We start from the raw sequence: 12,984 nt of genomic DNA, 5'->3' as shown, positions 1-12,984 counted from the left end.
TGTAGTGGAACAACACTGCATGCATTTGTGATCCACTGCTGTGTCCAAAGACGCACCATCAGATCATCTACGTGAACATTAGTCATCTGAGTAAACCCTCTGGTTACTCAGGATGGCCGTGTAATTCACGCTTTGGGGCCAATGAAGCTGTACCCAAGGTTGCAGCTTCTGGCCACGGCACACCCAGAAAACAGGACTGGCACCCCCGCATTTTCTGTAACATTGGCTGTCGCCGCCCATTCCCCCGCCCCCCAAATGCCCACAGCATGGCAAACATGCTGCAGCTTAGGTGCCACTGAATCCGTCATCGCAGGTACAGATCTGCACATACGCAGTGCACATCCTATGTATGCACTGTGCAAATCCTACGTATGTGCAGTGTAGCCTCTACATATGTGCAGTGTAGCTCCTACGTATATGCAGTGTAGCTCCTACGTATGTGCAGTGTAGCTCCTACGTATGTGCAGTGTAGCTCCTACGTATGTGCAGTGTAGCTCCTATGTATGTGCAGTGTAGCTCCTACGTATGTGCAGTGTAGATCCTACGTATGTGCAGTGTAGCTCCTACGTATGTGCAGTGTAGCTCCTACGTATGTGCAGTGTTGCTCCTACGTATGTGCAGTGTAGCTCCTACGTATGCACTGTGCAGATCCTACGTATGTGCAGTGTAGCTCCTACGTATGTGCAGTGTAGCTCCTACGTATGTGCAGTGTAGCTCCTACGTATGCACTGTGCAGATCCTACGTATGTGCAGTGTAGCTCCTACGTATGTGCAGTGTAGCTCCTACGTATGTGCAGTGTAGCTCCTACGTATGTACTGTGCAGATCCTACGTATGTGCAGTGTAGCTCCTACGTATGTGCAGTGTAGCTCCTACGTATGCACTGTGCAGATCCTACGTATGTGCAGTGTAGCTCCTACGTATGTGCAGTGTAGCTCCTATGTATGTGCACTGTGCAGATCCTACGTATGTGCAGTGTAGCTCCTACGTATGTGCAGTGTAGCTCCTACGTATGCACTGTGCAGAGCCTACGTATGTGCAGTGTAGCTCCTACGTATGTGCAGTGTAGCTCCTACGTATGCACTGTGCAGATCCTACGTATGTGCAGTGTAGCTCCTACGTATGTGCAGTGTAGCTCCTATGTATGTGCACTGTGCAGATCCTACGTATGTGCACTGTGCAGATCCTACGTATGTGCAGTGTAGATCCTACGTATGTACAGACTGATAAACATGAAAGATGTACATAAACCATTAGGATTGCGTACATCTCTGAATTAAGAGGACCTTTGTTTTCTTGATAACTGCTCTTGACTAAATGAGCAATAAAATATGTTAAATTTGCAGACTCCATATGTACAAAAGTATCTAAAGTACAAATATATTGTATAATATAAAGATGAGTCTGAAAAAAGTAAGAACGATTGTCTTTCATATAAATATAAGCAAAATCAGTATTCTAACCAGCTCTAAGTTTAATACTGTGATATGTAATAATATTCCTGCAAATTTAGATTAGAATGGCAATAAATGCAGGCTGTTATGTGGGATTACAGCTAGAAGCATATACACATGCTTACGATACTTTTGTGACGCTGTCATTTATATTTAAGTGTTAGTGAATCCCTTATCCAAACAAACCGGAAGCAGCCATCATGTGGTCAGTAAGTCAAGAACCTTGGTTCCTCATGGCTCAATGACATCACTAGTTTGGAATAAATAATGGTTTATACCAGTGGTTCTCAAACTCGATCCTCAGGACCCCACACAGGTCATGTTATCCAAGTCACCAGGCAGGGGCACTGTGTATCACCAACTAACGCACTTTAAAAATTTACTGGTGACCGGGAAAACATGAACTGTGTTGAGTCCTGAGGACCGAGTTTGGGAACCTGTAGGTTTAAACCACAACATGGCTGCCTCCAGTGCATGTAGGTGACAATCCCACTTTAATATTATATTGCGGTACAGAACCATATGGTTACAAATGTGACCTTCCAGTGGGTGGAACATACATTAATGTCTTTGGAATCATCTTCATCTATCCGTCTGGGTTTCATTTTAGTGTAGTCTACTGGTAAATCCCAGCAGTCAGTTTCATTCATTTGGTAACACTGGCTATTCATCACTGCCTGCCGCTGTGGTGACATTGGTTCCAGTGGCGTTAGAATGGAGCAGCAGACATCACGTTGTCTTTGTTTGTTCATGCTAAGGTCCAGTGTTCCATTTTCATCCACATCAATGTCAGGATTCTGAAAGGAATGGATTAATAGTGTGAAATTAGCTTTTCACTATAGATATATTTTAATATTTTCTTTATTTGTAGTTTTAATTTTTTCTTATTTGGATTGTGTGCTTCCTGTAAACTTCCTGCATTGAGTCGTGACAACGTGCCCACACAATGCAGCCTAATCTTATGTAAGGCTCGATTGTCTCATTGAATATAAAAAAAGAAAAATGAGATTCTCTATACTGGCATAACATTTCCAATTTCAGATGACTCCCACTGTAAGTTAAATTGTGTATCTTAAAATGAGTGTCTTATTGCACTGTTTTTCTTTTTCTTCATAATATAAAACAGTTGCCATGCTGTGCATTCAAATGCAAAAAAAGTTAAATAGATTAAAATATATATTTTTGTATTATTATTATTATTATTATTATATATACTATTATTCTTCTTCTTATTATTATTATTCTTATTATTATTATTATTATATTAATAATAATTATTATAATAATAATAATAATAATAATAATTATTATTATTATTATTATTATTATTATACAGGTTGAGTATCCCTTATCCAAAACGCTTGGGACCAGAAGTACAGGTTGAGTATCCCTTATCCAAAATGCTTGGGACCAGAGGTTTTTCCGTATTTTTCCGTATTTTGGAATTATTGCATACCATAATGAGATATCATGGTGATGGGACCTAAATCTAAGCACAGAATGCATTTATGTTACATATATACCTTATACACACAGCCTGAAGGTCATTTTAGCCAATATTTTTAATAACTTTGTGTATTAAACAAAGTTTGTGTACATTGAGTCATCAAAAAACAAAGGTTCACTATCTCACTCTCACTCAAAAAAGTCCGTATTTCGGAATATTCCGTATTTCGGAATATTTGGATATGGGATACTCAACCTGTATTTTGGATATTGGATTTTTCCGTATTTTGGAATAACTGCATACCATAATGAGCTATCATGGGATGGGACCCAAGTCTAAGCACAGAATGCATTTATGTTTCATATACACCTTATACACACATCCTGAAGGTCATTTTAGCCAATATTTTTAATAACTTTGTGTATTAAACAAAGTTTGTGTACATTGAGTCATCAAAAAACAAAGGTTCACTATCTCACTCTCACTCAAAAAAGTCCGTATTTCGGAATATTTGGATATGGGATACTCAACCTGTATTATGAACTTATTTTAAGCAAACAGAATGTAGAATATATTTTAATCCAAAATTAAAGTTCAATATTTAATAGCATCAAAGGTTTATTTTTATTAATATTTAAAGTTAGAGCTAGTATTAATTAGCCAATTTTATTACAGGGTTCATTTGCTGATATTTTGCACCTGTATGGTAAATCGCAGACTCTATAGGTCAGTAACAAAGCAGCAGAAACGTAGTCCCACAACTCAACAGACTTTTTATCATGTCACGCAAATGTATTTATTACTATTAGTAATTAAATATTAGCATTTTGAGATTTTTGGAGTTTAAAGGGATTTCTAAGATTTCATCTGCTGGTGTGTGATTGGTTAAACTAGGGAATTAGGATGTTCCTTCATGAGTCCCGGCTAGGTGCAAATATATTCCCCTAATAATGAAAAATGTTAATTTTGTGATGTGAGACATTGTCAGACATCATTAGAAATAAAGTAAATAACTCTTGAATGAACATTGTATTAGGAGGAAATTTTGAATGTAAAAATGAAAGAAAGGAGTTCTCCTAAAGTGATATTAGGCAAGACGTTCTTACATATTATACCACGATTACAGGTTGAGTATCCCTTATCCAAAATGCTTGGGACCAGAGGTATTTTGGATATGGGATTTTTCCGTATTTTGGAATAATTGCATACCATAATGAGAAATCATGGTGATGGGACCTAAATCTAAGCACAGAATGCATTTATGTATCATATACACCATATACATACAGCCTGAGGGTAATTTTAGCCAATATTTTTTATAACTTTGTGCATTAAACAAAGTCTGTCTACATTCACACAATTCATTTATGTTTCATATACACCTTATACACACAGCCTGAAGGTCATTTAATACAATATTTTTAATAACTTTGTGTATTAAACAAAGTTTATGTACATTGAGCCATCAAAAAACAAAGGTTTCACTATCTCACTCTCACTCAAAATAGTCCGTATTTCGGAATATTCTGTATTTCGGAATATTTGGATATGGGATACTCAACCTGTATTACCATCTGCACCTACAGTCCCCCCAAATATTTACATTGTGCATTTGTACCTCACAACTGGCGAATGGGCATGCACATACATTTGTGCTAGGTGGACAAGTAGCAGCATTTACACAAACCTATGAGTTGTGCGGGAATGCATTTTTTACAGTTTACAAATGACTCACTGTATTTATTAATGTGAAATTTTACACTGAGTTTTTAGATCATTTCAATAAAATATTAACTGCTTAAGGAATTTTAAAAGTTGTGCTGCTCCAAAGATTTTATGTCACCACACTCTTTATTCAGATATTTAAGGGACATCTCCAAATTCAACGCACTTATCCTACATGGATTGGTTTTTGGGAAACATTAGATGTGGTATATAATACTAGCCCCTGTAGCTGTGTCCCCATCCTAATCTGCAGCCTTAGGGGTAAATTCAATTACTTCAATGCTAGTGATGGGCCATTGCAACAGCATGAAAATGCCAACAGAAGCAGATCATGTCTCCCCAGTTGCGCCCTGATTTTGAACCGAAATCGTGATGTTTGTTTGCAACCCCATAGCTCTGCGTACAGTACAAACATCCATGATCTGCCATAAGTACAACATATGCTTGAAATTACTCAAAAGTAATTCGACCCCTTACAGTTGCTTACATATTGATTCCTCTTGGACTCTCCCTGCATGAGTGCCATTTGGTCACTGATATCAGATGCCTCCTCCAAACCCTGTCATAAGTAACCTGATACACTTCCTTACAAGGGGTTGGGTATATGTGATCGAGGGGGGGCGAGCACAAGGAAGCCCCTTGCGGGCTCGTTGCACTCGCCACACAGCGGGCTCGGTGGCTCGCTGCGCCACAGGTTCTTTTCCCACTTTATGGGTGTCGTGGACACCCACGAGTGGGAATAGTCCCTGTTGGTCAGCATGCCGACCGATGGGATATTCAGGGGTTGGGATCCCGGCGTCGGTATTGTGACCGGGGGTCTCCTGACCGCTGGTCGCATAACCGCATCCTCTTACAAGCTATAGCAAAGAAATATGACAACAAATCTGGAGCTGGTGGCAGCAAGTTAAGGCTTGGAACGGGCGGCCCTACGTACGCCTATTACACATCACTGTTCTAACCTTTATTATGCACAATTGAAGCCACTGGAAATTATTTAGGCTCTTTATCCTTTAATTTGTTTTGAAAGATTGTGTATAACCGAGAATAAATCAGTTACTAATGTAAATCCAGAGGGGAGAAATAATCAATTTTCTACAGTATTAGGCAGCAATGAGTGTTACTGTTGGACTATTGGATGTCTTCCACTATAATGCAATAAAGCAATTTATAATATTAATGTCCAACAATTTGCTGAGGTAACGACCAAAAATGTAGTAGGGAGCATGTAGGGAGTATAATAATGTTTTCACTATAATTTCATTATGCGCACAACAAGCAGATTGTAACAAGCTTTCAAAAATACTGTATCAGTCTAAACTATGTCACTGCAGTTTATAAAATATAAAAGTGTCCTACACACATAAAAACTGAGGCTGAGGCTGAGGCTTGCATGAAAACGTAATCACTAAAGTGTGTGTAGTAAAGGGTTGAACTGGCCAACAGGGGTACATGGGAAACCCCCGGTAGGCCGCACTTTCTGGGGGCCCGATGCACCCCTAAGGACCAGGTTCCAGACTGCACTAATCATACATTATACATATAATTCCTTATACTGCAAAGGACTATGGTGTATTTTTTACAGTGCATTGCGGTTATGAATTTGGTACATTATTACACATGCACTAGCAGTGTTTACTGTATATATTTATTAAGGGGCCCAGCCCATGCACTCTTTAAAGGTTAGGTAAACCAATGTGGCAGCTGGCCACACCCCTACACATGGGCCCGTATCACTGCATTCCTTCGGTGGGCCCTTCACGCCCCAGTCCGACACTGGTAATGGCTGGGGGATGGTATGGGGTGAATTGAGGTCATGGTTAGGGAGGCCAATCCCAGGGATTGAGGGATAAGCATTGAGCGTCCTCAGGACCCTCAGACGCTGCCCGGCCTCCTCCTCCTGGCTCCCCTGCGCAGTGTGACATGCAGTGAGAGGTCACATGCCGCTGGGAGCCGCCGGGAGAGAGCAGCTAATGTTTCCCACCCGCCTTTCCCCGGTGTATGGTAAGTTATGTGTGCGGGGCGAGCAGGCGGGGCAGGGCGAGGGGGCCGGCCACACAGGGAAACGCCAATCCCAGGTATCCCGGGGTTGGCCTCCCTAGGCATGGTTACAGAGATCTGGGGCTGGTTTTATTTGTCCCAGTTTTGGATGGGACAATGTTACTATTTGGACATAATGCATGAATGTAAAGCAAACTACATTAATATACATAGCGTATTTGGCAAAGATTGCATGGCAAAAATTAGAAAATGTAATTAAAGTGTAACATAGTGTACTGTAGATATGACTGATTGGCAATATATTGTTTACAGAAATTTACAGTGCAATATTTTTTACTATATTCTCAGCCCAGGTAAGAGTCTTCAAATAAATAACTGATATACTGTAATAAACTCTGAATATTACAAATACTGGGGCAGATGTATTAACCTGGAGAGGGCATAAGGAAGTGATAAACCAGTGATATGTGCAAGGTGATAAACCCACCAGCCAATCAGCTCCTAACTATTCATTTACATATTGGAGCTCATTAGCTGGTGTGTTTATCACCTTGCATTTATCACTGGTTTATCACTTCCTTATGCGACTCCAGGTTAATACATCTGCCCCACTGTTTGAAATAAAAAACAGAAGATAAAGAACATACAGAAAACCTACAGGATAGATAGATAGATAGATAGATAGATAGATAGATAGATAGATAGATAGATAGATAGATAGATAGATAGGTGTGAATCTGACTCTTGTACCTTCTTGTGCCTAGAAAGACAGGACCAGGAAAGGAAGGGAGTACCAATCTTTGTCAAGAGTGGTAAGATCATGTTTGCATAATTGCATATAGGTACAGATCTGCACATGTATATGCTTGTACAATATGCCTGTGCTTGAGAGCATGGGCAAATACACAATGATTATAAAGACAGGTGGCAAAACTAGTCAACCAATTCTGATTGGCTGATTGAGAATGTACAGTACCAATGAACCATTTCTGAGTGGCTGATTGCGAACCAATTTATTTGTTTGCACAGGAGATGGAGAGTTTTAAAGAGATTTTTTAAGTTCTATCTAAGCCTAATAGTGAATGTGTATGTACTTATTTTAGTAATTAAATCACCCTAGAGGTGTTAGCAAACGATTCCATGGATCTATCACTCTGTCTGTGAAGAATGTCTTCTTTGTTACCTTTAGACTTCCTCTAATTTCAAAATCTTTTCCTATTCTTATATCAGTTTCCTTATTTTTATGAAACACTGTCTTCCAGAACCCTACCAATACTTTTGATATATTTTGATGTTTTGTGCCGAGTAGTCCCTAGACTACAAGATCTAGAAAGGTGATTTGTATAGTACATGGCCAGATGCCTTCCACCCATGTGTCCTTTCATTTTAATGGAAACATTTGTTAATATGTCAGTGACAAAATGCAGATGTACTGGGAATATTTAGAAACAAATCACAGCTAGGAAATTAACAGAAATTAACCTGATATCAGTTCTGGGCAAAATATTTCACAGCCAAGATTTATAAATCAATGATAATGGTAATGCGCTAATCTGAATCATTTTCTTCAGTAAGTAAATTGTACACTGGACTGTGACAATGCAGCACATGTCATATATTTGGATTTTGATAGAGAATGTTAAACAGTTGCTGACTTTGTGTGACTCCCATAGCGCAGGTGGGATGAGCGAATCATAACCCTGTCCACTAGAATGTAGACTCTAGAAGACAATGGATCCAGAAGGGTTAAGTTGGGCACACACTGGACGATATATTGGCCGTCCACTTGAATGGCTGATATATCATGGGGGCGTCTGCAGGTGTGTACAAGCAATATGTCTGTGTACACACATATCGCGTCTGCTCTGCAGCACAGCCGGTGGCCGATATTGGCGCATTGTGTTGTGTATACGGGTACACTTGCTGCAGATGCTGCTGCTGACTGACATCACAACCTGGCGAGCACATGTTAATGCCCGCCCAGTTGTGATGTCAGGCACAGCACATGGGTCCAACAATTGGTGTGTATGCATTTATCAATCGTCAGATAGATCGGTGGATCAACCGGATGGCCGATCCGTCCACCTAGTGTGTACCCAGATACTGTAGATTCTGTTAGATATCCCCTAAAAATCATGCCATTTTCCTAGACATTCTGGGAGAGTAGACAAGAACAGTATGGTTTGATACTGATCATCACAGACCTGGACAGACAAATACTGTACAGTATGTATATTATAGAATTTGGCAGCAGGGCCACTGTGTTAAAAAGTGCTGTAGGATCGGGCTAGATCCATTTATACTCAAACGATATAAGCAGACAGTGTAAAGTGAGTGTCATTGTTCCCAATGGTAGTAGTGACCCCAGAGTACAACACTAGCTATGGCTGCAAACAGATGAGGTCAGGAAGGGGCAGATGCTTAGACATGACGGTGCCGTGTGATAGTGCAGCAGCCAGCTTGGTGCTGTTGAGGAGGTCTTTCAGGATAACGGCTCCAGCTACCATCGCAGTGACGGGACAGTGGTGGATAGTGGCGCCCTGTAAATGACGGAGCTCCTTGGGACATCCTTAAGGGGCCTTCACACAGTGTGATTTTACCTCCTATATGGACTATATAGTCCATATCAGAAATAAATATAGTGCATATCACACCATGTGTATGCACCTTGCGATGCCAATGCGCAGTCATGCGGGATCGGTATCGCAAGGAAATATAGTGGGTGCAGGCAGGGCCTCCGGCGTCAATAAAATCAGTATCGGCCGTCGCACCGTGTATACACGGCATATGCCTAAGAAAAGCTGCTTTGAATTTCTGTACACATTTCACCCTTGCCCATCTCTGCCAACATATGACGCTTGACTGACTTTCTGCACACGCATGAAGCTTGTCCGACTTTCTGAAGGAAAGGAGTAGTTCATGAGGTAAAATACCTCTAAGGTTCATATATATATATTTAGGTGTGTGTGTGTGTGTGTGTGTGTGTGTGTGTGTGTGTGTGTGTGTGTGTGTGTGTGTGTATGTGGTTTCTTTATTTGGCAGGAGGAGTTCCATATAGAAATTAAGGCTATATGTACGTTAATTATAGTGTATTAGCATATGTTATCAGATTTCAGTGGGTATAACTATACTGGTGTTTAAGGGGTTAATGTCCACATGCTCCTAGCTGTCAATCACCCAGTGGAGTGATTGCCAATGGGCTGGGCATCACCTCAGAGTTGGTCATGTGACTACCAGAGAGGGGTTGAGAAGTGCAGTCAGTGTAGCTGAAAGATGGCTGATATCCCTCTAAGGGGGTAAATTTACTAAGATGGGAGTTCTATTTAAGATGTGACGTTGCCCATAGCAGCCAATCAGATTACAGGTATTATCTTCTAGAAGGTTCTAGATAAATGAGAAGTAGAATCTCAGTGGAAGATATGGCAACTTATCCAATCAGTGATCTTGATACACATACCCAAGTTTTATTCCCTAGAGAACTGACTATCAACCAGATGTGGATGAATAAATTGTAAATGCATCATTTGCAGGTCATTCATGAATGTATATAATGAAGGTAACAATAATAAAAGAGCATGACCAACCATGGGCTGATTAGGCTGCAGCATAGGGAACCAGGACATGGAGAGGGAGTGAGAGGCTCCACACAGTTGACAACCAAAGAGTAAAATTCATTCCATGTTGGTGGCAGCTTAATTAAAGAAGCTTGATAGTTATCCAGCCATCCCAATGTAGTGTAAAGGGAAATTCTTAGAGTGACTGCCAGATGGCTGTGGCGATATGACCGGGTGTGGTATGGAAGGTAGATAGTAACTAGGTCGACCACTATTGGTCGACACTAACTATGTCGACAGGGTCTCTAGGTCGACAGTGTCTTTAGGTCGACAGGGTCTAAGTCGACAGGTCAAAAGGTCGACATGAGTTTTTTAATGTTTTTTGGGTGTTGTTTTCTTCGTAGAGTGACCGGGAACCCCAATTAGTGCACCAGGGCCCTCATTCCGAGTTGTTTGCTCGCTAGCTGCTTTTAGCAGCATTGCAAACGCTAGGCTGCCGCCCTCTGGGAGTATATCTTAGCTTAGCAGAATAGCGAACGAAAGATTAGCAGATCTGCTACTAAATAATTCTTAGCAGTTTCTGAGTAGCTCCAGACCTACTCCTAGATTGCGATCACCTCAGTCCGTTTAGTTCCTGGTTTGACGTCACAAACACGCCCTGCGTTCGGCCAGCCACTCCCCCGTTTCTCCAGCCACTCCTGCATTTTTACCTGGCACGCCTGCTTTTTTTAGCACACTCCCTGAAAACGGCTAGTTTCCGCCCAGAAACACCCACTTCCTGTCAATCACACTAAGATCACTCAAGCGATGAAGAAACGTCGCTTGAGCTTGTGTAAATCGCCAAAGTTTTGTGTTAAATTACTTAACGCATGCGCGCTGTGTACCATGCGCATGCACATTTTCCACCTAATCGCTCCGTTGCGAAAGACGGCAACGAGCGAACAACTCGGAATGACCCCCCATGTCCCCTTGCATGGCTCGCTTCGCTCACCATGCTTCGGGCAAGGTGCCTCGCTTCGCTCGCCATAGGTTACCGTTCCAATCGTAGTCCACGTGGACTGTTAAGTATGAAAAGGTTCAAAAAAAGGAAAAAATTGTGAAAAACTCATGTCGACCTTTTGACCTGTCAACCTAGAACATGTCGACATAGAGACCCAGTCGACCTAGTTACTGTCGACCAATAGTGGTCGACCTAGATAGTGTCGACCTAGTTACTGTCGACCTAGAAACCAGATTCCGATATGACCATGTTACTTACTGCTAAAACCTTTAATTTACATACATTGTGCTCTAGCGTCATCTGGGTAGCCAGAAGAACTACATGCAATTATCATTTGAGTCTTCCTTACATTCCCCGGAAGTCTACTTTCAACTCCACAAACATCATTAGATATGCAGATCAAATAGCACTAGAGGTATATAAACCTAGCCTAGGGTGTTTGGATCCCTTAAGCTGGGTACACACTGGCCGATACATGTGCTGTTCAACTGAACAGCCGATATATTGTGGGCGTGTATCAGCGGGTGTGTACCCCCGATATGTCTGTGAATGACGTCATTCACAGACGTATTGCATCGGCCCTGCAGCAACCTATCGATGGCCGATATATCTGCAGATCGCCCAAACACTTGCTGCAGAGGCCACCAGTGACTGACATCACAACTGGGCGGGCACATGTTAATGCACTTACCGATCGTCAGATAGGTTGGTGGATCAGCTGGAAGGCTGATCTGTTAGCCAAGTATGTACCCAGCATTAGTCAGGTCCTGAATAACAGCACTAACTGTGACCTCTCCAAACATTGTGACTGTTCTTCTATTGTATGAAAATCTTTAAATGTATTCATTTCAAAATAGAGGAAAATCTTTTGAAGTGTGTTTTGAGGAACACAGGGTCTAGGGCCTAATTCAGACCTGATAGCACCTCTGCGAATTTGCAGAGGTTTGCGATCAGATATTCGCTGCCTAGAGAGAATGAAAATCCGCCCCGTGCAAGTCTACATACACCGTGCGAATAGATTTGCAAACGCTGGTCAGCTGCAAATCCGTTCACAACTCACTCACCATCGAGTGTTTTTTCCAAGTCTGTGCAGTCTGTGCGTAGCCCAGGACTTACTCCTACAGTGTGATACAAACAGGCTGATCAGGCCGGAGCTGACGTCACTCACCCTCGCCTGCGTTTTTCCTGACACGTCCAGAAAATGGCCAGTTACCACCCCCAAATGCCCCCTTCCTGTCAATCAGCCTGCGTACACCTAACAATAAAAAAAGACGCAGGATTTTTTTGCAGTTTGGCATTGCACCTGCGCATTATGATCCGTACGCATGTGCAGTTATTGGATAATCGGCGGCTGTGTGATTTCGCACAACAGTGATCAGGTCTCAATGAGGCCCCTAATTCAGAGGTGTACTTAAACTCAATGTTTACAGCTCAGATGTTTTTAGAACTGAGCATAAACACAAGCCGTACTGTGCGATTGCAGAACTGGGGCTGCAGTGTTGCCCCAAACGCAGCTGCCTGACTGGCATGCTGCTGGCATTTGGAGGTGGTGACAGGCAGTGTCCAAGAAAATGGGGGCATGTCAGCTCTTCAGACGCAGCTTCATTGGCTCCAGTAGCGTGACTTAACTGGACACCCTGAGTAACCTGAGGGTTACTCAGATGCCTGACGTCCACGCAGATGATCTTTTGATGGGTCACTGGAAGCAGAAGCGGATCACAAAGCCGACAGTGGGTGTCTTTTAACTTAAGACACCTCCTACGGATTTTGCATATTTTAGCACAGCCGTTGCATACAAAGAGGGTCA

General features: G+C 41.9%; 1 protein-coding gene across 10 annotated transcripts in view; it reads right to left on the bottom strand.

Annotated features, from left to right (window-relative positions):
• Positions 1 to 12,984, bottom strand: part of MYT1L (myelin transcription factor 1 like) — a 760,642-nt gene that overhangs the window by 66,200 nt on the left and 681,458 nt on the right. For 9 of the 10 annotated variants that reach the window (XM_063915485.1, XM_063915480.1, XM_063915486.1 and 6 more), the window contains one exon: positions 2,014 to 2,250. The exons of the other annotated variant lie outside the window; for it this stretch is intronic. In XM_063915485.1, the coding sequence (XP_063771555.1) occupies positions 2,014 to 2,250 (237 nt within the window). The remainder of the gene's footprint in view (positions 1 to 2,013; positions 2,251 to 12,984) is intronic. 10 annotated transcript variants of the gene reach the window in all.

Source organism: Pseudophryne corroboree, chromosome 4, assembly GCF_028390025.1.
Source record: "Pseudophryne corroboree isolate aPseCor3 chromosome 4, aPseCor3.hap2, whole genome shotgun sequence".
Taxonomy (NCBI): domain Eukaryota; kingdom Metazoa; phylum Chordata; class Amphibia; order Anura; family Myobatrachidae; genus Pseudophryne; species Pseudophryne corroboree.
This window is presented reverse-complemented; position numbering and strand designations above follow the sequence as displayed.